At 41.9% G+C, this 27,234-nt stretch overlaps 2 protein-coding genes across 6 annotated transcripts in view; one reads left to right on the top strand and one right to left on the bottom strand.

Moving 5' to 3' along the window:
* The window catches only part of ITFG1 (integrin alpha FG-GAP repeat containing 1), a 104,299-nt gene extending 100,666 nt beyond the window's left edge, over positions 1–3,633 (bottom strand). The window contains exon 1 of one of the 2 annotated variants that reach the window (XM_044427687.1): positions 3,310–3,633. In XM_044427687.1, coding sequence (XP_044283622.1) covers positions 3,310–3,514 — 205 coding nt within the window. In that variant the 5' untranslated portion in view covers positions 3,515–3,633. The remainder of the gene's footprint in view (positions 1–3,309) is intronic. The other variant, XM_044427688.1, reaches the window with a different exon arrangement.
* A 116-nt stretch (positions 3,634–3,749) lies between these two features.
* Positions 3,750–27,234, top strand: part of PHKB (phosphorylase kinase regulatory subunit beta) — a 104,375-nt gene continuing 80,890 nt past the window's right edge. For 2 of the 4 annotated variants that reach the window (XM_044427683.1, XM_044427682.1), the window contains exons 1-4: positions 3,756–3,849; positions 15,450–15,539; positions 17,395–17,533; positions 26,549–26,648. In XM_044427683.1, coding sequence (XP_044283618.1) covers positions 3,783–3,849; positions 15,450–15,539; positions 17,395–17,533; positions 26,549–26,648 — 396 coding nt within the window. In that variant the 5' untranslated portion in view covers positions 3,756–3,782. Of the gene's footprint in view, positions 3,850–6,397; positions 6,493–15,449; positions 15,540–17,394; positions 17,534–26,548; positions 26,649–27,234 lie in introns of all 4 variants that reach the window. The other 2 variants (XM_044427684.1, XM_044427685.1) reach the window with 2 other exon arrangements.

Consider the following 27,234-nt stretch of genomic DNA (forward strand, 5'->3'; position numbering starts at 1 on the left):
AATGAAAGAAATTAGGAGAGTAAGTACTCGGAGGAGGGCTTTCTCTGTGGTGGCACCCAACCTATGGAATTCACTCCCCAAAGAGGTCCGCCTGGCACCGTCGTTACTGGTTTTTCGGCGCCCGGTAAAGACCTTTTTATTTAAACATCATTTTAATTGTTAAAATATATGATCTGGCCAGGGCAACTTCTTCTTCCTTCTCTTTTCTCTTCCTATATTATTTATTTACTTATTTTAAACTGATAATTTTAATTTTATATTATTATGTTTGTAACTCAATGTATTTTTTGTATTTTTGTATTTAATGGTAATTTATTATGTTCTATTGTATTTCAATGTATTTTATTGTGTTGTAAGCCGCCCCGAGGCTCCGGCAAGGGGTGGCATAGAAATGTTATTATAATAATAATAATAATAATAATCATAATCTGCCTTTGTGATGGCAAGTAGGCAACATGCCAATCTTCCTGCCTGGTGCAAACACTGTGATTAATACATGCTGTTAGAAACTCTTGTACAGCGAGTAGGGGTGGAGTCAGTGGGTGTGCTCAGTACCGATGCCATGGGGAAATGTAGCTGGGAGGTCCTGGAAGCCAAATTTAGGTTGCGAGGCTGAAATCCAGGTCCACCAAAGTGGCTTTCTTGCAACTGCTACCTGTTCCAAGCTTAGGCCCAGCTAGATAGATGTAGCAGTCATGGAAGGGATCCACATAGGCTAAATGGAACCACATTGCTTAGCAGAGCAACTCTAAAGTGAACCCTGGAGGAAAGCTGACTGGAGCTGGGAAGCATCTGGTTCAGGTTAAAAACATACCTAGGGGGTGAATAGGAAAAATATTCTGGTAGTCCAAATATAGGAGAGGAAGAAATACGCCACAAGCTGACAGTGAGACATGATAACCAGCTGAAGAGGCCAAAGTACAATAGCCTAAATTGTATACATCTGGAGAGGGATACTGTGTTTAGGTGTTCCTAGAAGAAGCCACGCAGAACCCTGAGAGGTCAAATAAGATTGCTGGAGTTCCTGGTCTCAAAGGAGAAACCAGATACAGTGAGCATTACAGAAACCAATTGGAGAGAACCAATGGGACACAGGCATCTCTGTATAGGAAAGCCAAGTAAGGGTGCATTGCTTCAGTGCAAACTGAAAACCCATAATGAGTGCTTCTGCAGTTTAGTGTAGAATCATTGACCATGCCCTACACATTTTGGAGACATGTACAGAGTTGTGCTGAGTCAGCAGGGTGGGCCAAGAAAAAAATCACTAGGATTCTTTCACCAGTCTAGAAATCTTTGAAGTTAATTCATCCTCAGGTCCAATTCCAAACTTCTTCTGTGAACACTGAAATCACCGAGTTTCAAGCTTGTCATGCACGGGACTGCTCAAGCCATGTTCCCATACATCAGTTGGTCCCAAAGTCTTTTCTAGCAAAAGGAAAATGTGCAGCTGTGGATGAGATCACAGGTTCCCTTTTTCTAAAAGGATCAGTGACCTGGCCTGTTGGACTTCATCAACAGGGGTCAGTTTTAGCATATGACAAAGAGGACCATACTGTGACCACTAGTTTTGGACCAATCTTGAGCCATCTTCTCTTTTATCCCTCTTCATCAATGAAAAATGTGGCATTTATCACTTCTGCCATTTATTTATTTATTTATTTATTTATTAAAACATTTTTATGCCGCCCCATTCGCCGAAGCCTCGGGGCGGCTTACCACAAATAAGTTAAATAACATTTTAAAATATATACATTAAAATAAATTATAAATATACAATATAAAATAAGCCGCCCTGGCCAGAAAAATTCAATAATATTAACATTTAAAATGCTGCTTGAATAAAAAGGTCTTCGCCTGGCGCCAAAAAACAAATAACGATGGCGCCAGGCGGACCTCTCTGGGGAGCGCATTCCATAGATTGGGCGCCACCACAGAGAAAGCCCTCCTCCAAGTACCTACCCTCCTAATTTCTTTCACAGAGGGCTCCCGGAGAAGGGCCTCTCCCGCCGATCTCAGGGGGCGGCTGGGCATATATGGATGTAAGCACTCCTTCAGGTAACCAGGACCCAAGCCGTTTAGGGCTTTATAGGTCATCACCAACACCTTGACTTGGGCCCGGACTTCAATGGGAAGCCAGTTCTGTTCTATCTCATTATGGTTCTATCTCAGCTTGTGTTGTTCAACCAATGAAAGGATATATTAAAGAAATTTACAAGGCATCCTTCAGCATCCTTCTGAGAACCATGTACAGTTGCAGATATAAAGCACTGCCAATTTTAAAATTCAACAAGTGCAAAATACAGAAACAACAACATTCCTCTAACAAACCAGGCAGAACCATTAAAAACACCACACTAGTATTTTACACGTGCTGACCCCAAAGACAAGAGAGGTTCTGTTTCAGCCTTTCAGTTTTAGTCAGCTTCACATTCTCTGTACAAGAATTGGTATGACTGGTAACTTTTGTTTGGTAAACAACAACTGAGTTACTGTTGATAAAGCCTTAAAATACTATTGTTTCATTTCACCAGCCAACCTTTTAGTTTAGCTGTCTTGAGCTATTTATCTTTAGAGTGGTGGAGAAAGTTACAAATTACAGACAAGCGTGCGTGCGTGTGTGCGTGTACCTGCATGGTAATGTAAATACTAAATACTAACTCTATTACTATAGCTTAAGATTTCATAGACCAGCAGTCCACTTCATCAGATCAATAAAGATTTATTTATTTATAATATGTATATACCATCCTTAATCCATATAGAATCTCAGGATGATTTGCAAAAAAACAAAAGTGGAATCTAGGGTTACAGGCACATATACATATGGCAGTGGTGGTGCTTGTGAGATCGTACACAGTGGGGTTAGAGGGAAATGAAATTCCCAATCCCCCCACCCAGTGTAAACTCTGACACATGCAGCCTGTGGGGAAGGGGGGCGTGGCACAGGGAGAGAACTCAAGTTTGGTATGCAGCCCTGGCCAAGATCAACATCCTGCCTGAAACCTGGGAGCCACTCCTGCGAACAGACCGTGGCGTGACTCATCGAAGGCTGCTCCCTATGCTCCTGTAACACACCCCGACATCTCACGCATCGGGTACAACGTAGCCCCGCAGCACACTTGCTAGCCCTTAGGATGTCAGCAGCCCGCCTGTTGCTCTTGCCGCGAGTCCAGCGGCGCTCACTCCCAAGGGGAAACCGCACACACGTGCGCGCGCGTGTCCGTGGGTGCGGAGAGGGTGAACGAAAGAGCGCGGCCCAAAGAAGCCCCACCCGGGCCCCGCGGCCCACCCTTCGCCCCTCGCCCTAACCTCCTCTCAGGACGAACAGATCCGTCTGCTTGTCGGAGTTGAAGTCCCCAAAGGCGGCCAGCGTCCCGAAGGCCTGCGCCCCGAAGAGCTGCGAGGTGACATTCTGCAGGGCCCGGCCCGGCCGAATCACCGCCGCCGGCAGGAGGACGAACAGGAGCAGGCGCCCGCAGCATCCTCCCGGCGGGTGGCCCGATCGGCTCCTCATCGCGGGGCGGGGGCGGCGGCGGCGGCGGCGGCGGCGGCACCAGCAGCAGCGCGAGTCGTGGCCGTGGCCGCGGCCACCATCCCTCGCGGCCGCCCTCGGAACCGAACGGAACGGGCGGCAGCGCCCCTGCGTCTCACAATGGCCCGCTTCCGGGTTCGCTTTGCGGCAGCGCCGCGCTCGCGCCCTCTCCCGTCGGCCTTTACGGCCGGGCCTGGCGACCGGGCCCTGACGTCAGAGCGGAGCCGGGGCTGCCTTCGCCTCGGCAGCCATGGCGTCCACTCTGGCCGACGTGAGCTGGAAAGTGCTGGAGCTGAGGGCGCGCTCCAGGCGTTCAGGTCTGACCTCCCCTCTGCCCTCTGCCCCCGGCCCCCTCTCCCGCCGCCGCGCTTGAGCCGAGGCCGCGAGGGGAGCGCCGCCGCCGCGCTTCCCCCCCTCCCCCTTCGCCGGGGGCGCCTGCCCCGCCGCCTTGTCCCCGGGGCCTTTCCCAGCAGAGGGGCGCCCGCTGGGCATCCTGGCGGGGTCCAGACGACGCGCCGACCCGCGCTCGACGGCCGACGTGGGTTGTTGGCACGTGGGTGGTCGGTCGCGCTGCCCGGACCCAGCCACGACCTGATCTTCCCGCGCTCTTCTCCATGCACGAGCCGGTTTCTCGACTTCGCTCTTCGTGTCCTCTTCCGTAGGCCCTCCTTTCACCTGCTCTCGGTTTCCCAGATCCGTTAACAACCTTTCACTGTCTTGGCCTGCAGCTATTTTTGTCTTGCTTGATTCACGGCTTTGCAAAGCATTTGAAAAGGCGGCAACAGCAGCTCTGGCTGACACTGAAGATGCAAACTCTGCTTATTCATGTTTCTTCCCATGACTCTGATATAAATATCACTATTAAAAGTCTTGAGAGAGAGAATGCAGAGGCCCATGTTGAGTCTGTGTAACTGATACAGTCCCCTGCTTGTACGTGTTCAACCACATCTTGCTTTAGTTCTGTGGAAGTTTCTTGCCTTACAGCAGAAGTGACAACTTGTGGACTTCCAGATGTTTTTGGCCCGCAACTTCCGTCAGCTGTAGCCACCACAGCTACCTCTGATTATGGGAACTGCAGGCCAAAACATAGGGAGGGCTACAAGTTGCCTTTTCCTCTTACAGGAACACATCAAAGTCAGGTGTCCAATTTGTACTTTTTTCCTATCAATATCATTCATGTTCAGTGATGGTCCCTACTACTTCCTTAGGCCGATAAGTACAATGATTTTTTTGCTTGAGTTTTGAAAACAACTTCTCTAGTGATAGATGACTGCGATATATTTGATTCAATTGGATACATAAATTTCAAATCACTTTCCAAAGTCCTTTTGAGCACACTGTAAACAACAAGAGCCAACATGTATCATTGTGTTAGACAAACTAGTAAATAGTAAAGTTCTTAAACAGCAGGCCTGGTATAACCTTGAACAATTATTAGGCTTCCCTTAAAGCATCAAATGTGTAGTGCTGTGCAACACACTTCACTTGAGGATTTGATTTATCTGCCTAATAAATTGAGATGATTGTATCGAAGAGGTTACAAGAGGCTCTGTAAACAGCCAGTGTTAAAGCAAAAATAAGCAATAAGGTTATTGCAATATTGCTTCTGCTTTCCTTCGTATATTGCATTTGACCTGTGGAGCTTGGTTTAAATGCTGAGACTTCTTAGATCAAACTGGATTAAGAAAATGTTTAGAAATACAAAGTGCTTGAACAGTACATACTCTAACCAATTTTCATATGATATGCACGTTTGTGAGCTTTATAGTGTGAATTTTGACTAGGTGAATCCTGATTTCTGCTAATCATTGATGCAGGCCTCACTTGCCTTAAAAATGCACCATTTAACTGCACAACTACATTTGTGATATTTTGAGGGCAAGCATTCTGTCACCCTCAGCCACCTATGTGGAGATGTTCACTGTCTCAGTACAAACCATCACTTTTCACATTTACAAAGCTTGATGATAAATTCTTCATTCTAACTGTCCCGACAGTTTTGGATATTGGGTAGTATAGAAATATCATAAATAAGAGCACACTCCAACAAAAAGGAGTCCTACAAACTCTGAGCATTCCCTAGCCAACCTTTTCTGTCTATTTTTCACATGCAAAAACCAGAGGAATTGCTTATTTTTATATTTATGGCACTGTGACCTGTTCAAGTGAATTTATCTTGAGCTACTTATCAGCATTAATTTTTCTCAGAAATGAGCTGGAAGTAATCATAAGGTTGTAGACATCTTTTTGGAGCTTAAATGTGTTATTGGAAATGAATGTGTTAGGGCTAAGGTATGGTTGAGATACATGGTGGAGGTAACATATAGGAGCTAAACATCTATAAAAATCTGCTGAACAAAGACAAAAACCTATTGGTGGATTTTGTAATGAGCATTCTGAGAACCACATAAAAGTACTATGTTGAAAGAAAGTGATTGCTTATACTATTTTGGCTTAGAACAATTACATGGTTCATTAAGCAAAGAATAAAATGCCTTTCAATTGGATCTTGAATTTATTTCATCATAGCAGAGGATTTCCCCCTGTCCCTCCCTTCTTTGTTGTAAATATTCAATATTATCTGGTATAAAAAGAAATGTTAATGTCAAATAACATCCTTGTTATAGAACAGTAAGCAGGCATTATGTAAATGTAGGTAATGGGACTTCAGCCAGTGAGATTTATTGAACATTATGGTATAGGAAAATCAGGTTTTCTGTACAGGGGGAGAACATAACACGTAATGTATCTAATTATCCTCTTTATTGTGCATGCATCATGTTATAACTCTGCTAACACTGCTTTGGCTTAATTTAAACCCGATTGCCTCTAACCCTCACTAAACATTTTCAAAAATTGCTGTAGTTTAGCCTGAGACGTTTGTGACTAGCTACAGCCGCTTGAAATGGCCAGTCTGGATGCTGAGAGAACCGCCACTGCTCGTGCTTTTTCGTGGTTGGGTAAGTGTGCTGACCTCTCCTGGGTCACTTGTTTTGTTCATAGGATTTGTGCATGTGAGCGCCTCTCAGAGAAATGTGACCGCTTGTCAATAAATACCTTTCGATTGGGATTAAGTATAAAGGTTTTGAATTGTTTGCATGATGAGGAATATAATGTCTACGGTGCTCACCAGTGGTGAAGCAGTATCACAGTTTGAGCTACCTGGGAGCATTTTTCATTGTTTGGAATCTGGTCAGATGCTATGATGCTGATGCTGCTTTTTCATACTGTCAGTATAAGCAGCAATGATGGGGAGACCCTGGGCCTACCAGAGTACCGTGTGGCAAGAAGGAGTGCCACATAAGCTGCCCTACAGCCAGTGGTTAAAGCAGTTTCAGAACTTCCTGTTTAGAAGCCATACACCTGTGGGTGCCAAAGTTTTTTCATCCCGAGCTCCAAATTCCGCTTTGGGGAAAAATCTACCCTGTTTCATTGTTTTTTGTTTCTAGCAGGAAGCCCATCTAATCAAAAGTAAGCTTGAGCAGCATGTCATCTCTAGGAAAGATTTTCTTGTCTACTCCGAAGCAAGCAGAATAAGGTTCAGAGCAGATGGTACTGAAGAATCAGCAGCTTCCTCCCCTCCAACCCTGCAAGGAAAAGCTCTTCTCTCCAATCAGGAGCTAATCAATGGTGTTTCCCCTTGCTAAGCATTATGAATGGGAGTGGGAAAAATAACTGAATTCTAACCAGGTGATCAGAGAAAAGAGCTTTTCCTTCTCTGGCTCAGGGAATGGGTCCAGAGGAAGAAACTCTCAAGACCTGTGGGCATCTTAGATGCACCTGCTGGAGGCTTTCCACCCCTTCCGTGGTGGGATGTCCCAGGTTTTTAATTAAGTGTTGGGAGCTGTTGTTACTGCTCTGACCATTTATGGCTGTGGTGGCAGATGCTGTACAGTTCCCTGTCCATGTGGTATTCAGAAGCCAAGGTTTGGCATTACGTGCCTGGAATGCATTCGGTGATGTCTGAGCAGATTTGTGAATCTTTTCCTTAACAATGGTAAGGCAACCTGGCAAAGGACTGATGCTTGGTATATTTAAATGTACTTTCATAAATAAGAAAGTTTGATACATCATCCTTCTTGGCATGCCCAATCAATTTTCATTTTCAAAATAAGGAAGGGAAATGAATATGTCTAAAAATTCAGTAGCAAGAATACCATCTGCAGTAGCAAGAGTTGGATCCAGTGACCTTCAAGTCCTCCTCTAACTGTATGATTCTCTTTCTGTATCTCTATCTCTATTTCAGTAAAAAGCACAGGGTCACTTTGGAAGCTCCTGGCAAGTCAGAAGTATCTGGTGGTGTTGGGCTAATAGTTACGGAAATTAGTGCACAGCTGTTACAGCATTGTCTGAGCTTTTATGAAAAACTGTAAACAGGCAAACAGGCATGGCAATGTGTATTTCTACAGTATGGCCTAGCTCTCTCTTATTTATGTGGGCACATTATACCAGCAGCCTAAATTCTTAATCTGTGAAACTTGGAAAGGTGGCATAACCAGCAATATGGTGACTTTCATGCCCTTTTTCATCTTTGCCTTCCTTGCTGGAAGTGATCCTGCTTGAGCAGACCAAAGGTCCAGCACTGTGTTCCCTGCAGTGGCCAGCAAGGTGCTTTTGGGAAGGCATGAAGGCTTCTCCTGCCCCCCCAGTAGTTGGTATTCAGTGGTACAGTGTCTCACTGTCATGGCCAACAGCCACGGACAAACTTGTCCTCCGTTAATTTGTCCACTTAAGCACAGCCCTCACAGGCTGAATCCAGATCTTCTTTCAGATTGTTTTCCCAGTAAAATATAAAAAATAGGTAGCTCTGATTTAATTTAGGCACATGTAATACCTCTTTCTCAGATTTTTGAATCATCAGTGAACACTGAAAAATATTTGCAATTAGAAACAAACAAGCTTTGAAAACTTGCTTTGTCTTTATTATGTGTTATCAGCAGCAGAATTGAAAATAAGGAGAACCAGCTTTCTGGGGAGAAACTGTTCCCGGGTGAACAGATCCTAGCTGCACTCTAGATATAGCTTTCACTTTCATTCTCAGAAGCATCTGTTGCAGGTCTAGCTGTTACTGCATTTTTCTATTTCCCATTTAGACAATGCTGATGTTGGGTAGTTTCATGATAATTACACCCTGTTTCCGAGTCTCAGTCCTCAGTGTGTACTGTGAGGATGATAATACTGACATAACTTGTAAGGTTGTATGTAGTGCTTGCAACATGAAAGTGTGAAGTGGTTTAAAGTTTTTTTTACTTGTGCATTCCTTAATATGTTTAACCAGAAGTAAGATCTAATGAACTTAATGGAGCTTCCAGATAAGTGGGTGTAGGGTTGCAGTCTAGCTATGAGTCTTTTTTCTGATTTAATTGGCATGCATGTATTTAATGTAGTTAATTAAATACTTTTGTATTTAATTATGTAGGTTTAAATTGCATACATTTTAGGTATAGACTAGGAACTGATTAGACTTTAGGCAGTTCCTGTCTGAAGAGGCCTACCTGCCTCAGCTCAGCTCAGCTCAGCTCAGCTCAGCTCAGCTCAGCTCAGCTCAAAGGCCTGTCCATCTCAGCTAGTTCTAATAGCAAGCCACAGTATTTTAGCTTGTTCTTTCCTGTTTTAGCAGCATCACATCTTTTAAGCCCCAACTACTGTTACATTCATCATCTCCTGAAGAACAATTTCCAACACCCTTATGGGATGAGTATCCTCAACTGCATTGTGAATAAAGTGCACAGCCCCCCCTTTTGTTCCTTCTGACATCACTTACAGCGGTCTGGTCGCTTTCATTTCCACCGTACCCTCCAGCAGCATGCGCGCACCTCCTCTTCTGTCATGTCCCAGCTGGAGCAAGGGCGCTAGCAGTCATTGAGACATATGCGCCAGCCCAGGAGCTTAATAAGATGATAAAAGGTTACCTATCTGCTCTTGCCCTCTGCTATACCTGTTAGCCCCCAAAGGTTTATTCTGCTATAGTGACTCTTCTCCATGCCATCATGTCTTAACAAACTTCCATCCCTCTACACTTTGCTGAGACAGCCTCATCCCAGCACTATGTATGCAGAGCTAATCTGGTGCTAGGAGCATGGAAGGCAAATGGTTAACATTTTTCTGGTGTGTTCTTTCTGTCATTTAGGCACGAATGTCTGCACAGGCAATATAAAAGACTGTACAAGACGGTTGAGCATCACTGATGCTGCATAAATGACTAGGATCTATAGAGACTGAACACTGAATTCAGTGCCTTGATGGTTGCCGGATTAAAATGCAAAGTATCCCATGCCAATGCTTAACTACTTCCTAATGTAAAATAATATTTCTAGAATGTGGTAACTACTGATCCAGCTGGTCTTCCTCTGATATAGAACTGTTTCTAAAAGAATGTGATTTTTAAAAACTCACTGCCTGTTGGGGAAAAAAAACAACAACACGGACAGCAGCCTATCAAGAAAACAGATTTTAGCATATTTTATGTTAGCTAATTTGGGAATGTTTAGTTACATTTTTAAAAATAGTTTTTTTCATGACACAATAACAGTTGGAAAGGAGTGGGTGGAATGCATACAGTTCTTTGTAGCAAAACACTGTTTTTTTCATTATACTCATTCCTTTGTTTATCATCAAGATATGCATAAATATCTTTTATAGCTTATCTTTTTCTGCTTGATTTTGCAGTGAAGCCATCATCCTGTGTTTATAACATGCATTTGTTGCTATGGAATAGATTGCAATACTGATTAAACATAATTTTAATACAGGATTAGTTAAGCAGAGCTGTTTGAAGGCAGCGACATATTTTGTCCATTTAGAATTCTTTCGAACAAAATGAGTCTCCCAGAAATCATGCGACACAAGAGAAGTGGATTTGTGTTCTGCTGGTCTGACGGATATAATTGGTTTTCACATCTGGTTACTTATGAAAAGATACAGTTTGCCATTCATATGTATGCCATTTTTAAATTCAAATATTGTTCCTGTTTACTTCTTAGTTTGCAAGTCATTAGGAAACCAAATCTCTTATTTTGAAATTAGCTTACTCACTTGCTTTAACCTTGGATTTGTTTACATGATCCAGAGAGGAATCTGAGCTTGAACTAGCTTTAAAGGATCATTAATTTTAATGGCACCTTTGGCTAGTTAGCACTGCAAATGGTACTAGGCACAGTATCTTCAAAGGACCAGTAATTCACAATTCCGTGTCATGAACAGAGGGCTCGTCACATAGTCAAGCAGAAAGAGTAGTTCAGCTATGAAATTTATTTCTGCATTTAAGGCAGTGCAATAACAAAGGGTGTGATTACACAGTCGTGGGGCTCACAGCATGTCAGAATGTGAACTCCGGGAGATTAGCTGGTGCTTGTAGCCCAGTGACTGTTAGGAGTGACTGACAGACAGTTGTCAGAGAGGAGTCAGGAACTCACATCTGGTCCAACTAGAGAAGTTATTCCAGAAGTCCCAGGTGAAGGACAAAGCTGAAACATAGTAGATCCAAGCAGATGAGCTTCGCTTAAGCAAAGTCCTGACCCAAGCAATTCCCATTTCTAGTTGCTCCTGTCTCAGAAGGTCTCAAGGTCAGTGTGTATGGGCAGGGTGGTCTGGAGCCTCAGGACACGTCACTGCCCAGGAAAATGCTCCAAGCTGCAACTCTGGTGGTTTGTCACATTCCGTTGGGCAGCTGCAAACTCAGCCCAGGGTTCCTGGCCCTCACCCCTGCGCCTCCGGACACAGGCTAACACCTTCGGCATCCTGGACTGGTTAAATTAAGGCATCCAAAGTGGTAGTAAATATAAAACCATCATTGGGTGACGCTTTTGCTGCATTCACACATGTGCGCTCAAGCAGAAAGTAGCATGGAGGGGGACTAAACCAGAATTGGCTGCTTTTACAGATTCCTGGCTTGTGGTACACTGTCAGCTGGGATTTGTGGCTTAAAATAAAAGCTGTTTCCTTCAATGTATCAGCAGAGCAAACCAGGGTTTGTAGTTGACTTGCTTAGCAATTAGAGTGCTAAGTGGTTTGCATGTGACAAGAAGCGAGGGATCTGCTAAAGTGACATGGACTTTTAGCTCACTCTTCCTCCTGACTGGGCAGGAACCAAAGGGAGACGGAAGCTCGTGAACCTGAGAGTTTGCCTGGGCTCCTTTCTGTGGTGGTGGTGAACTGTAGGGTTCATGGAGCCAGTATAGCTTCGTAGTTAAGAGTGTTGGAATGGGATCCAGGAGGTCCCAGTTCTAGTCCCCACTCAGCCACAAAACACTGGGTGACCTCAGTTCAGTCATCAACTCTTGACCTCCCTCCCTCACCTGGTTGTTGTGAGGATAAGACTAGAGGATGAGGAGAATTATGCCAGCTGTCTTAAGTTGCTTGAAGGAAAAGGGTCTGATGTTGATACCTAAATACATTACAAACCCTTCCAATGTTTTTGTGAAGTTATGTCCTGTCCTAAAGAAAGTCATTTTGCCTCCTGCATTTAAAGGAAATTGTTGAAGGCTGTAAACAGTCATCCTTCCACTTGTAAGAATAAAGGGGTTTGTTGTTTGTTTGTTTTGTTTTTGGGTACCAGAGCTAAAATAGCCCAGCATTGGCTCTTCCACTGAAGTGCTTTCTCTGCATCTTTTCCTTTTTACTCTTAACAGGATCTTCATACTGAATTAATACAGGAAAGTTTACACTTCATGCAGAACTGGAGGTGTGAGAAGTCATACCTGGGAGTAGGTGGCGTTATATGAAACCATATAATTTTGTTGATAGTGGTTTCTTTCCCAGCCTGCCATATATATTCCCACAATTTCCAACATCTGCCATGAAGACCCGTAATTCAGTGTAAGCTGTGCACTAGTGTTGTGTATATTAAAGGAATTGGATGTATACCATGAGCACACAAAGTCTGCTTTGCCTGCCTGAAAATTTGCTATCCTTAATTTAAAAAGAGGCATTGATTTGATTCTAACAACAGATGTTTTATTTCTTTGTTGGCTGCAGATGGCAGTTTTCCTGGTAAGTGCAAATTTTGCAAGGCCAACATATCTTTTGGTGATCTGTTACACTGTGTCATGCATAGACTGTCTTGCATTAGAATTGTTTATTAGGTTGTCTGCCAGTGCCATTCTTTGGAAATGGAGCAACACTTTTCACGTCAGAAAGTACTGTCAATGTTGTATTACAAGTCTTATTAAAGTCTCGTGCGGTTGCTGCTTTTATTTAGAATTAGTACAGTTGTTATTTCAAACATTATGAGCAGTTACTACCATCTGTAAAAGGCACTTTATGATTAGACCATCCTGCCTTCATGAGTTTATCCTGGTGGCTTCCGCACTGAAACATTGCCAAGAAATCCCACAACTCCTGTTGCAGGTTCATAAAGATGATTCAGCATTAATACCGCTTACCTGGCAAGGCAATTTACTTGTCACACTTCCCCTAATCACATTAAATGTGCATTTAGAAGCAAGCAGTTGGTTTTCAAATAAATTTGGGACAGGTTGGCTTACAGTTAGTGACATAAAATGTTGCATTTGATGGCTATTCTTCTTCGAAATAAGATATTTCATCAGTGTTTTTCTGATTATGCAACTTGACTGCCCAGAGCTTGTTTCAGGAATGTTCTAAGGGACATGGAGGGCTAATTCTGTTCATGTTTTCATTGATACACCATTAAGGCTTACTTAGGAATAATGATTGTGCCCAACAAAATGGGAAGAGGTAAGAAACTTGCTTGAATGTTAATTGGAGATTCATTATAGGTATTTAGTGCACTTCTGAAACCTAGAACGAAACTAATTAGTCTTGTTCTCCAAAACTGCTTTTGCATTTTGAACCATTGCTGCAAGATGCAGTGTCTTCAACAGAATCTCCCTTTTTTGATCTTTTAACCCAGTTGTGAGGCGTCTGTGTTTTGCTCGGCTGAGTGGTGATAGTGGGGGACGGGACAGGATAGGAGAGTGTCTCTCCAGTTAGTAGGGAGCTTCAAGTTATGCAAGAATATGTTGAGTTGAAAAAGCCCCCACCCCTTTCAAAGCATGGAAGGACTGCTTATGTGTACTGTTCTCATGGATCAATGGCACCAAAAAGCAGTGAACAAACATGAACCCAAACTGGGATATAAGAAGAAACCACAGAGTCAGGCAAGTCAGTGAGAGGAGACTAGCAATGGCTCTCCAGAGTTTCAGGCATGATTCTTTCCAAGCCCTGCTTGGAGGTGGAAGCTGGGATTTTCTGCATTCAAAGCATGCGCTCTGCCAGAGAGCCACAGCCCCTCCCGTGCAAGCAAAGAAATCTGTAAAGAGAACTTGTACAGAAAAATTCTGCCAAGAAAAAACTTGCTGAGACTTGGCTACTGCTGGAAGTGAGTCCAGGCGAAAGCAAATAAAGTGCAATACATTTGTACTGTATATGCAATGGAATCAGGAAACAAGCTCAGACGCACTTTAAGGTAATGTTCCAAGGGCAAACAATACAATTCTCTTCATAAATGGAGGAATCAGCAAGGAGTCATCCATTTAGATCCATCAGAGACTTGAGAGTACAGGACTAATTCCCATGGTAGCCTCTTGATGCAGGGTTACTTTGGCTCATTATGAACTGAATCCTTGCAGCTTTGAAGCTTAAACTGTGCCTTGATTTTGGTTTCCAATTCCATTTCATATATAATAATACATTTTATTTATGTAGCTAGGTTACATGGAATATTGGACAATGCTTTCCTTAGCAGGTGGCCATGCTTGTATCAATTGCCCCGGTTTTATTTTGCTAAGTTTATTTGTTCAATAATACAGATTCATGTCCCGATGCAGCTTTATGGAATGTGTTTTGCAGCTCATTTCCTACAGCACATCTTCCTTTGTTAGTATGCAGGACTGTTCTTTATATATGTTGACTGCTAAACTGGTATTAGAATTAGTTTTAATTAGAATTATTTGCTTTCATATTAAATATGTTGCAGAATGTATTAGTATGCAGAGTATTGGCTAGTTTTCCTATGAATCAGAGGGATTCCTGTCTCTCTTTTCACCAAAATCAACATGTTAAATATAGTTTTCTCTACCATCCATTCTTTTTGACCTCAAACATGGCAATTTTATTAAATGTCTACCAAGTAGAATAGCAACTGAATATCTTTAAAAAGGAATATCTGTTGCAGTTAGTGTAGTTGTGCTACATTATAACTTTCTGTAAATAGCAGTTTTGCTTACCCAAATAATTTGATTATTCTCTCTGGTAACATCTGATTACAGAAGAAACATGCTGTAAACTACTAAATGGTTATAGGTTGCATTTTGAAAACATGGTAACAGCCCTGATTGCTGCTATAAATCCCCCATTCTTCTGAGATAAGCTATTTCACATCTGAGAATAGGGGACTCCCACATACCCTTCTGTTTCATTGTTGTTTAGCTTAGCTTACTTCTACTTGAAGCAATAGCTGTTATGAGAAACTAAGCTATTTGAATGTTGGAAATAAACATGCTGTTTTCAGATATAAAGGTATCTTGGCATTTTTGTGCACTAAATTTCAGTTTTCTTTCTGCTGTGGAATTGTCTTCATTATATGTATATCTCTGGAGTGAGTGAGCACCGAGCCTTTTCTGGATTTTTTTTTTTTTTTTGGCAAAGTGCTGTATTCATCTTTGGGCCTGCTTCAGGGACCCTCCTTTACCATTGGATGGGGCCTTCCCAACTGTGGTGCCCATGGTCGGGAACAGCCTCCCAAGGGACACTCGCCTGGCCCCTCTGCCGCATGACAAACACTTTACGCAGAGAATTATCATTCCTATTTTAAGTTATGCTCTGACAGCCTTATTAAAGATTGTGATTGAAGAAGGGCATTCTTGCTGTCTTTATGAGGACTGCAATTTTAATTTTATTTATTATTTAATTTAATTTTATTGCTGTTGTAATCAAGACCTCAACACTTTTTCTTTAGGTTCTGTGTATGAACCCCTTAAAAGCATTAATCTTCCAAGACCAGATGGAGAGAGCATATGGGATAAGCTGGATCATTACTACCGCATAGGTAAGTCAAACAAGACACATTGTTCTGGTAGTAATCTGCCTGCCTTTCTACCTGCCTGCCTGTCCTGAGGGAGAGAGGTTTTGTTAATGTAATTACTTAAACAGTTCTTAAAATCACTTTTGGGTGTCAGCCTGTAAGGCTATCAATCTATTGAAAACTCAGGCTGATCGTTTAAACTTCCAAATAGTTTGTGTATTAGATACAGGACTGACTGCCTCCTTTTGTATATTTCTGTCTGTGTTCAGACCAATGTCATAGGCCCTGCTCTGGATTTTTTAACTAGCTGCCCATGTGGTAGGCGAGTGTAAGAAACTTGGCCTTCTCGGTCATGGTACCAGCACTTCCCCTGGGAATCGTCCTGGCCCTTCTTAATTTTTACTGCTCCTTCTTGTTGAGACTGTTTAAGGAGGCTTTGATGCAACTCTAACCTAGCTTTGGTTTTCTGTCTCTGCTGTTGCTGGGGAGGGTTAAACACATTTTTAGCTGACCTTTTATGCTTCTTTTTGAAAATCTGAGTGCTTCTTGATTGTTCTTGTTGTTCCTTGTTGCATTTTTCTTCTTTCTATTGGCTATAGAAATAATATTTGTTCTTGTCATGTCATAATTCGGATCATAAACCATTCAGATATTCAGCCAGAACTAACATACAGACTAGAGTATTTTCATGCACTGAGCATTGCTAGAATCCATTAACATCTAGTTGTTTTTTCACATTTTCTTTCAACCAAGCAACCAGCCATGAGCTGTGTGGCCTGTTTGAATGTGCTGGGTCTTGAAGAAGCAAGTGACTGCTGACTTGTTTGAATTCAGCCGAGTAATGGCTGTGGGCTTCACAAGAGAAGTGGACTTAATTATTCAGTATTTTTTAAAAAATCAACAATGACAGCACAGCCTTAAACAGTGAAGCAGAAACACTGTTGCAGCTTGTGAAATGTAATTGTCAAATAGATGTTCTGAGAGGCTTTTGAGGTGTCCACAGTCTGGTCTCTTTGGAGTCTCTTTCAGCTTGTTGTTGGAGAAGTTAATCCTAAAACATGGCAATCTCCCACTGTGCCTCCCTTTGCCATCCATCATGGGTATTCTTTTTCTATTCAAAATAGATAATTAAATCAAAGCATTGATTTGCACAATGTTCTTGCTTAAGTCTGAATACTGTTTGTTGGCATGTTTGTTTAACTAATATGCGTCTTAATGTGATGCCCATTCAAATAAAGAAGGAAGAAAATCAGTATCACAAAGGCTGTGATACATGATCACGCTGTGCGCTTGTTACGAACAGACAGGCTCAGTTATGCTGTTTGCTGAAGCAATGGACAGTTGTGCTGGTTTCACTTCTCAGGAAGCTGGCCTGGTTGCTAACCCTGCCATATTTTTGCCTTTATCATCCCGGCCACTTTGGTATTGTGCCTCAGTTTCTCATCCATTGGAAAACAAGTGGTGTTATTTAGCAAATGCCACCAAGGACCACAGGGGAAGAGGAGAATAAGGTTTTTGTTCCATGGTGATGCAAGTGGAGTTCAGTAAGGTTTCCTGAGCATCTTCCTAGGGCAGCCTTTTGCACCTCGCTTCAAAGCAAAACCTGAGGGTTGAGGGATGCCTTGGAATGGCCTGGGATATTGAGGGGCTGGGAGTGTGACATCAAAAGGTGAAGCCGCCGGAAACGGGGGGGTTCTTCTTGTGTGAATGGAAGTACCTTATTGCAGAAGAATGATTTGGATTGCAGTCACAATAATGGAATAAACATACTTGTTTGGGAAAAGTCATAGCAAAATAAATGTTTTTACTTGTTGAAGAGAAAACTGTTATTTTTAAGGTTGGGTGGAGCTAAGATACTTTCCCCCCCTTCTCTTCACAGTCAAATCGACCGTGCTGCTTTTCCAAAGCCCGACCACTGGCCTCTTTCCCACAAAGACCGTGGGCGACAACCAGAGGGCAAAAGTGCACGACAGTCTTTACTGTGCCGCGTGTGTGTGGGCGCTGGCACTGGCATACAGGTAAATGGGGAGAGAGAGGGAGAGAGAGAGAGAGAGAGAGTGTGTGTGTGTGTGTGTGAGAGAGAGAGAGAGAGAGAGAGAAAGAAAGAGAGAGAGAGAGTTGCCAATTGCATCAAGTACAATTAAGGCCACTTAAAGAGAGCCTATCAATTTTCAATGGATAAAGTGTACTCATTTCGCAGCTTAAATCTGTGACAGCTTACCAGTTTGTACCAGTTATTACCAGCTCTTTTAAGGTTACAAGGTCGATTTTCTTTTATTTCTGTTCATTTGTTTATCTTGCACTCCTGTGGGTAAAATGCCTTTAGGTGAAGCTAGTTCTTGGTGCAGTCACAATGCCAATTCTGTATCTTTCTCCAATTCCCCCCAGTTTCCGCACTTTCTGTCATTGTAGATTTCGATTAACTCCTGTATCAACCCTGCATCCTTTCTGCAGACACATCCATTGAGAATGTGTGTGTTTACAGCTCATCCCACTTGCCTTCACAAGCAAGTGACCTTCTCTTCTGTGCAGGTGTTGGTAGACGATGCGTCGTTTCATCATGCCAGCATTATTTATTTATTTTTGGCATTCTGTGTCTCTCAGTAACATATTTCTCCAGGCAGCTACAATACATAAACACATTTAAGTTTTCAGTGGTACGAGTTTTCTGCTGCAGCATGTAGTTGAAATAGTACGGTGGGATAAGATAGTTACTAATATTCATGTCCATAATGGAGAGCACTGAGCTCAATATTGAAAGCAAGTGACTTAAGAAAGGAAACTGAGTGGGGGCAGCCAGAAATGGGGAGAGAGGGACTCTGATTCGAGAGTATAATGAAATTAAAATTAAGGACATAATTGACTCTTAAAATAACAAAACTCATAAAAGAACTTTTTACATCATTGGTGGAGGTTTTTCTTTCCTTTGTCATTGATCACACAGAGTAAATGGTCTCAAGATGACTTTTATTGCAGGCTGAAGTTTATAACCTGAAGAGTTACTGCAAAGGTAGACAGTGAATTTGTGCAAACGGAAGGCTTAATTCTATTTTTAAGTGTATCTTCTGAATTCATCCCCTCTCCGCCTCTGTGAAGCCTGATTTTGGGAGCTTCAACATAGCACAGATGTGATGATAGGATCCTGCAATTATTCATGATCCAGTATTAAGCTTATCAAAGGGCGAACATGTATTCTTCACTGCACTGATGCCTGCTTTCCACTACCTGATGCCACCCCTACCGAAATTTTCAGTTGATTGTATTAGCTAAATCAACTTTGCCCACCTAAAGCTTGAAAAGCTGCCCTGTCCACGTGTAGGACTCAGTGCTAGAAGGCCTAGGTAGGTGCCACACACATCATAAAATCATAGAACTGGAGCAAGCCATTTTGGTCATCAAGTCCAACCCCCTGTGCAGTGCAGGAATCCAGTTTTAAAAAATCCTTGGCAGACGGATGCCCAGTCATTGCTTGAATATCTTCCGTGATGGAGATCTCACCACATCTCTTGGCAGCAGGTTTCATTGCCTGACTTCTCTGACTATTAGGAAGTCTTTCCTGATGTTAAGTTGAATTCTACCTTCCTTTAACTTCAGCCCATTATTTCTTCTGTGTGACATGTCTTTCAGTACTTGAAAAGTGCCGGAATACACCCCCCCCCCCACTTATTTTTTCTCAAGGCTAAATGTACTCGGTTCCTTCAATCTTTCGTTTATAGTTACCTGATCACCTTTCTCCCTGTTGCTGAACTCATTCCAATTTATCTGACTGCTGCTTAAATGGTTGTATCCAGAACCGACTTTGTAGTTTATCCCACATCCTGTATTGCACAGCTGACCAGCCAATGCGGGGCAGCTACTGCTCCTCCTTTCTTCTCCCATGTTGCCTCAGGTTGTTGTATTAGAAATCTCATCACCCTCTGCAAAAGCTTCCTCCAAGACCATTCTTCCTCTCAATTCCTCTTTTCAGGTTTTAACACTTCGACTTCTGTTAACAGAAAATACAGATAAGTATTCACCTTTTCTTTGCTACCAGCTCTCTAATCACTATTGGCCATTGTCATGTGGCTAACTACTGGTTTTTCAACTTGCATCTAAAAATTCAATTGCTAGCATAATTCTCTTCAGTTTATCAGACCATATGAATAAATACAAGCTCATTATTAAAGTACACATATTCAAAACAGCATATATTGAGTAATTAAATACCCAAAACTAATATTTAAAAATACCAAAATAACTCAACACACGCATTAAACTCTTTTACAGCTAAATAAAACAGATAATTTATGTAATTATTGTACATCATTACAAATCTTTGAATTATTCAGGCAGCAGAACCTCCATTCCAGTTATCAACAATTGACCCCATTTTTTCTTCTTAATTATAGAGGCTGCTACAGCAAATAAATTAGCCCTATCTGTCACATATTGATATTCCTTTGTTACAAGAATTAAATCTTTAAAAAAAATTATGCATGCACATACTGGCTGTGAATTGCCCAGAGAGCCTTCTGGCTATGGGGGCGGCATGCAAATGCAATCAATCAGTCTGAAAGCCAGTATGGCATAATGGTTAAAGTATTGGATTGGGACCTTGGAGACCTTGGTTCTAGTGCCCGCTCAGCCATGGAGTCAACTGAGTGACTTTGGGCCAGTCAACCTATCTCTCAGGATTGTTAGGTGGATAAAGCGACTTGGAAGCGATACCTGGTAGAATGGGCATGCTAATAGTATTCGTAAGCCTGAGTCTTCAGCCAGATCTGACCCAATTGCCCTATAGTTTTCTAGTTCTCAGGCACTGTACATTTAGGATTTCTGCCTGTTCCTAAATGTTCAGCATTCAGAAGTCTTCATCTCTCACACCTTGGCATTTCAGTGGGTTTCCTCTTGCTGACTTCTGTCTACAAGCAAATGGCTGGTGCAGATGTGACAAGAAGCTCTCTTAACCTTGGTGTAGAGACAGGAAGTATCCAGACACCTTAACATCAGGGGATGCATTGACCACAGCGCTTAGTGTAATAAAGGCTAAACATCTTAATATAACCTTAATATAAGGCTAAACATCTTAATCTTGAAGTGGATTAATAATCCTTATTAAGTGGGGAAATCTCATTAGCCTTAACTACACTCAACACCAGTAATATCCATAATTGTGGTTGAGGCAAATGGGATTTGTTGACTGGAGGGAACATGCAATTCAACTTTCCAATTACTTAGCTGTGGCCGAGAAGGGCTTTCTGCTATGTCGTCAGCAGCTCATTGGTGCTGACCTTCCTGCTACCCCATAAATCTTACAACAGCAGTGTGGGGTGGTATAATGGTGAGATTGTGGCATGGACTGTGCCACTTCAGAAGGCATGTTCCGGGCAATATTTTGAATGTTGCCCAGTGTAAAACATAAGGACCCCCCAACTCCCTGTAAGCAGAAAACTAGCACTCCAGAAAAAGGGTAAGATGAGAATGTTTCTCTCACACGTGCCAGTTTTCTGTTTGTAGGGAGCTACTGCTTGATTTATTATGTGGAAACACAATCAAAAGTGATATTCTCCACCAAAAAACTGAAATGAGACAGCCCATTCCACTGCTTGGGTAGTGGGCTTCAGCTATTGGGTGGTATAAAAAATAATAAGTAACTTAACTGAGTATAGCCAGCCAATGCATTTTTGAAAAGAACCTGTTAAATCTTTCTTGCTAGATATAGATTTCTTGTTCTATTTTTAATTATTCCTCTTGGGAAAGGAAAATTAAAAATGCTATGTTTACTATGCCTGGATGGAAGTTTGTGTGTTTTGGCTCATTGAACAATATCAGTTGCCCTCATTGGATGATACGAGAGCCATCCCTTGCTCTCAGATTCAGAAGCTGAAGGTAAATTTAAATACATGCAGAAAGCTCAAACAAAAAAAAAAAAAAAAAAGGAAAAGAAAAGCTGAACATATCAAAATAAAATCAGAAATAAATGTGGAATAATTAATGTATGGTACTTTAGTACATTGCATAATTAAATACGATGAAGCTGTCTAAATTATAAATGATGAGCAATTGTAACTATAGAAGGATTCCTTACAGGGTGGTGTTACTATGGTAACTGGTGAGAATACTTAAAAATCTGAAGAAGTTTTACAGTGCATCTGCCTTCAATAAATACTTTTCACCTATAGAATAGGAAGTAGTTGTAACAGAACAGATCAAACCAGAGTGCCCCCTCTTCAGTTATGTATAGTATAAAATAGATATTAAAGCAGTGAGATATACTGATTAGGAGTCTGGCTTTAGATGGCCACCTGCCAAAGAGGACTCCTGCAGCTTCAGTAGTTGTGTGGAAGAGAGAATTTCACAGCAGGTGTAACTTCATGGATGTTTTCCTGAAAAATGCTCTTGATTAAATTGCCCCATTTTATGTGCTCAGACATGCAGCTGAATTATTTCCTCTGTATCACATACGGGCTTTTAAAAACCTTTGTCTCCACAGTGTTCTACGGTGCTCTGTTCCTTCTGACCTATTGGCATTTATGGAATTCTGGGGGAGACCTTTAAGCTTTTAGATACCTCTAAAGTCCTGAACAGCAGGGTGCTGTTAGACACAATGGCAGTTGGTTTCATGTTGGTTGCTCGGGACCTGGGACATGCCACATAGGCATTCACACTTTAGGATTTCATTTTAGTTGAATTTGAGGTTTTCAATACACATTTCAAGTCCCCTCAGGAAACAGGTGGGTTTTTTTAAAAAATCAGCTTTTCTTACTTCAAATGGTTTCTCCATTGTCCATTTTAGCTCTAACTTATATTGAAAGGAAACTCTTCCTCCACCTCAACTGTACAGTATTTTCTAATTTTAGTTCAGTCCTTTCTCTTTAGCATGGTATATTAATAGTATCACTTGACATAATCTAAATTTCACTTTTATATTCAGGGTTCAAAATTGTCATATATGGTTCAGAAGCTCTAGCTTAACTCTCTAGTTGATTAAATATCTGATGCCATTCAGACTGTCCTTTTAGAGATGTAATTCCCTCTTCTAACTTCTACCTTCAAATCGATTCAGCCTTCACGTTTCTATGCAGGGTGCCATCATGTGCAGAAGTTAGACACACACCATTTTTGTCATCAAGGGGTGGTTTTTATCCAGAGCTTGCTGCTATGAGTTTGCTCACACTCTGCACTGTGTTTTTGGTCCCCATAAATTTTCTCAATGACCTGAGGTCCTGTTCTATTGCCATTCATGCGTCTTTTATTTGATTTCGAATGTCATCCGTTGAGTATCTCTGTGGGACTTCAAGTGGTGGTTCAGTATGCAACTTAGCTGCTGATGGTCCCATCTCCTGCGCCCTTTCAAGAAGGCCAGTTCTTCCTGGACCCTCTAGTTCAGGTTTCAAACACTGCTCTCACTTCTGATATCCATGTGGGGAGTGCAAAGAAGCCGAAGAGTCCCGTCTCAGGTTCCCTCCATTACATGAGAGCAGAGCTCCCAGATGCATTTGAGAAGGAGGAGCTATACCTCCTTGCTAAAATCATCATTTGCGGAACATAGCAATGGTTTGGGGAGCAGGGCAGGAGGGAGCTACCGCATGGGCTCTCCTCGAATGGTTTGGGCCTTCCGGTCTCAGCTTCTCATGACAAAAACTAGGCTGAGGTAGTTTTCAAACTGTTGGTGCCAGGTGAGGTCTAGAGGCATCATTTGGTTCCTTTCACTTGTGTCTTTCCAAGATTTATATGGTCTTTTCCACTACTTATTCGGGTAATTTTGGATGGGTTTTTAAAATGAACCAGGGCGTTAGCCAAACTCTCTGCTGTCCATTTGGACTGCTGGAAAGATTCCATTGTGGATTCCAGCACAGCGGAGGTGCAGGTAAGATAGCATAAGGCGACCAAGAGATCAAGTGTAACGTATTATCTGGAATCTAATACAAGGAGTGCAGGGAGTAAGTCTTCATTATTCCTTTATGGCTGATTCTAAAAAGTGTTTTATCAGCTCAAAATTATGGCTTTCCTGGTGGTCGCCAAGGTATGCATTCTTTTTCTACTACATGACACACAAGAATGTGGTGTTAGTTCAACTGATATATTTATGAGGGAAGAAAAATGACATGGGAATGCTGAATAATTTACTCCTTCCTTGCATTCAGCATCACGTAGGAGAGATTTCTTCTTCTTCTTTGCCTTGCATGCAGCTCTGCTAGATTTTCATTTGAAGAGCTAATTATAATTTCATTTTCATTCAGAGACTTTCTCATCAAGTGCAGAGGAGCTCTACTCCAGAAACCTTACTCCAGTGAAGACTGGTTTTCTTCCTGGATTAAATAGTAGCCTGTGTTGATTTTGAAAACTGTATAGTTTACTAAAATATTCATTTGTAGCTGTTTGATTTCTTACACCATTTTCTTTTTCTTGCTGAACCTACTCACCTTTAAAAGCTTTCCTATTCATCTTTTTTAAATTTTTATGACAGGTCTTTGTTTGACATACCCTTGGGTTAAAAACACCAAAGTAATCACTTAAAGGGTTCCATTTAATTACAAGCTGGAAATGTTGCCATTTAGAATTTATATGTTTAATTTACTTCTTCTGCATTAAAAACCTTATAAAACACTTAGCAATAAATGGAATAACTGGATGCAAAATATAGTGAATAAAAAAGAGGATGTTTCTTGCATTCTGTTACTTGTGTCTTTTGAAATATCCTTGACATCTTACTTTTATTAAAGCTTTAATTCCTTCTCCCTGTGGGATAGATGCAGCTATAGATAGTGCAGATCTAAGGTTTGTGCAGATGGGACTCTTTTGGGTTCATGCTATCAGAAAGAAAGGGATCTGCCTAGAAGCTTTCCCTGCCCCTGGCTCAGTGCTTTAGCTTTGAACCAGAAATATTAGAAGTCTTTATATAAGTATACAGGTGTCTTAATTACTGCCCTTAGACTCTTCCATGCATAAGGTGATAGAAATTTCATAATAGTGGGAAACAGGCTTAATTATGTCCCCTGATACTTGAAATCTACTGATTCTCCTCCCCGCAAATGTTTCCATCCCTCAAGTCAAGGCAGGGTTATCCTCCATAAGAATGCAAGCTTTTTCTGTTACATCCCTGCATATGGTATAGTGGTGTCCCTTGAGAAGCTTGTTATTAACTTGTCTGTAAAGAGGAGAGTTTTTTGTTTTGTGTTGTGCCTAGGTTCTTAAGGTACTTCTGCTCCGAAGTTTTGCAATCAGTGGTTTTGCTGGTTTTAGTGAAAATTATTTTAAATGTGTACATCACTTGAAGACTTCGTTGAAAAGCTACATATACGTTTAAACATTCCAAGGCTCTATGTTGATTCAAGGTTTACAAAGCCCCCAAGAAATCTGTTGATAAATTTGAACAAATCCGAGGAAGGGTGGGAGCTCCCATAGAGCTGGTCACTAGCAGTTTCTAATGCAGACAAATATCTCCTGTAAATCCAATTTCACACTTATTCGGGGACATCTGTGATTTTGATTGAGTGCTGTGGACACTAACATATATGGCTGCCATGGGTGGGCTGGGGCAGGGGAGGTTGCTGCTTCTTACTAACAGCGTGCTTGGTCATGCGATATTCATTTCCCAGGAGCTGATGGGACCAAGAGGTAAGTAACTTGTCCAGGAACCTGGCCAAAAAGAGTTTGTGTGGCATGGTGGTTAGTGTGCTGTTGGGGCCAGCTTTCTGACCATAGCTTTCCCCACCAGACAGTTCATTTTTGGAAAGTGAGATAAACAGGTTAGAAGGGGAGAAGGCTCTGGCAAGGTCCACAAGTGAGTTTAGTCAGGCAGCGACTGAGAACCAAAGTGGCTTGGCCTTTGGGAATGGGGACCCCATAGAACATGGATGAGCAGAGTGAATTCCTAGATCCTGTGAGACAGAGCCAGGTCAAATGGGTGGGCTGCTTGTGTAGCTTCCTGCTGTTTGGCCCACGCCTGAGGGTCGAGTCAGGGTCCCAGGACAAGGAAGAGAGGAGGGGCTGTTTCAGATTGGAATTAACTGTTCACATGGACAGAAGCTGCTCCACAAATGGGAAGGATCACCTCTTTGATTTCTGCAAATTGAAAAGCTCTCATAGAGGATACCCTGAAGCTCAGTAAAACCTCTTAAGCTGAAAAAGGACATCCATTCAAGACTCAGAGCCCCAGTTTCCCTGTTCTTGACCATTAGCCCCACTTTGTGGAATGGAACCTACAGCCGAGTAAGTGTGCTTAGGATTGCAGCCATGGGTTCTTAATTCGAACTTGCGCTACATGTCAGTCACACATTTTCTTGATCCCATCATGGGCAGTACAGCAGGGTGTGTTAGCAGACTAATGAAGGGGAAGTGTGATGATGCACACACGCATGCCAGTCTGTGTTGAAACTAAATGTGGGAAAAAAAACTGGAGCATCCATCCAAGAGTCTTTATGAAATCTGTTTGGTGCATTAAAGTGACTGCCATAGTCTCTTAATTATTGGTATAAAACCCTGACCCTACCCTTCACACCTGCCTGAGCAAAGAATGGGTGGAGAATGGAGGCAAGGCTTTGCAAGGATTCTGTGAGATAGAAGAAATGACACATTTTATAGTACTAACATAAAGAGTAGTAGAAACGAATGTGAAGAATTTTGCTCATTTAATGCTTTTTAGAATTTATTAGCAGCATTGCAAACCTTAATATGTCACAGATTTTTGTTGAAAACATTTATATAATCCGCTTAGAGGGTCCCTGGGCCAATATAGCAGAATATAAGTTAATAAATAAATTCTTTTTGCCTGTGGTTTGATAGTTTATGTAAGGAAGCAGATTAAAAAGAGGGTACCAGGTTTGTAGACAGTCTTGCCTTGACTTCATTTCTTGCAGCCTAGGAATAATGTTTGGTTTAAAAAAAGTCATTGCGGCAAGGTTGATGATAGGACCGAGTGCATCAAAGTTAGCTGGCACCACTATATAAAACCTTCTTAATACTTAATTATCAGAAAAGAGAGGCTGGTACCTTTAACTTGCGTCTGAATGCATTTCCAATTTGTTTCATGGGTTATCTCTCTCACCCAGGCGTATTGATGATGACAAGGGAAGAACCCATGAGCTGGAGCATTCTGCTATAAAATGCATGCGAGGAATTCTCTACTGCTACATGCGTCAGGCTGATAAGGTAAAACACTGCAGTGTGGACGCAAGCACGCACTTAATTCTAAAGGATTAAGTTAATTGTAAGCATTAAAAAATGTTCCAAACAGGAATCAAATTAAAAGGGCAATGGGCAAGTGCCGCAACATGTCCCGCTAGGAGAGGTCTGTTCTCAGGCAGTGGGCCCAGCGTATTTGAAAGCTGGGGGTGAAGAAACACTTGACTCTGTAAATCAACTCTTGAATAGAATTCATAAATTCCATATTTTAATTACATTATGAACCAAAGCCAGTGACCGACAGGAATTCACTATTTTAATGCTGTAAAAAGGCATAGTAAGTTAGTCCTACTTACTATAATTTTATAATTATATACATCCAAAATATATATCATTATAAAAATGTGAAGTTTTTCAAGAGTTCACCTAAAAGCTAGCTAAGGGGGGATGTGCTGTTCATTTGAGCAGTGTACAAATGGGAGCAGTAAGCACAGTGGGATACTCTCCTCCTTTCCATGGAAAGTGGCATCTTCCAACTCTCGAATGGAACATGTGATTGTGTGTGTCTTCCATATGTATTGCATGACACATACAATTACAGCACTCAGATCAG

Source organism: Varanus komodoensis, unplaced genomic scaffold (assembly GCF_004798865.1).
Source record: "Varanus komodoensis strain SLA01 unplaced genomic scaffold, ASM479886v1 scaffold19, whole genome shotgun sequence".
In the NCBI taxonomy this organism is placed as follows: Eukaryota; Metazoa; Chordata; class Lepidosauria; order Squamata; family Varanidae; genus Varanus; species Varanus komodoensis.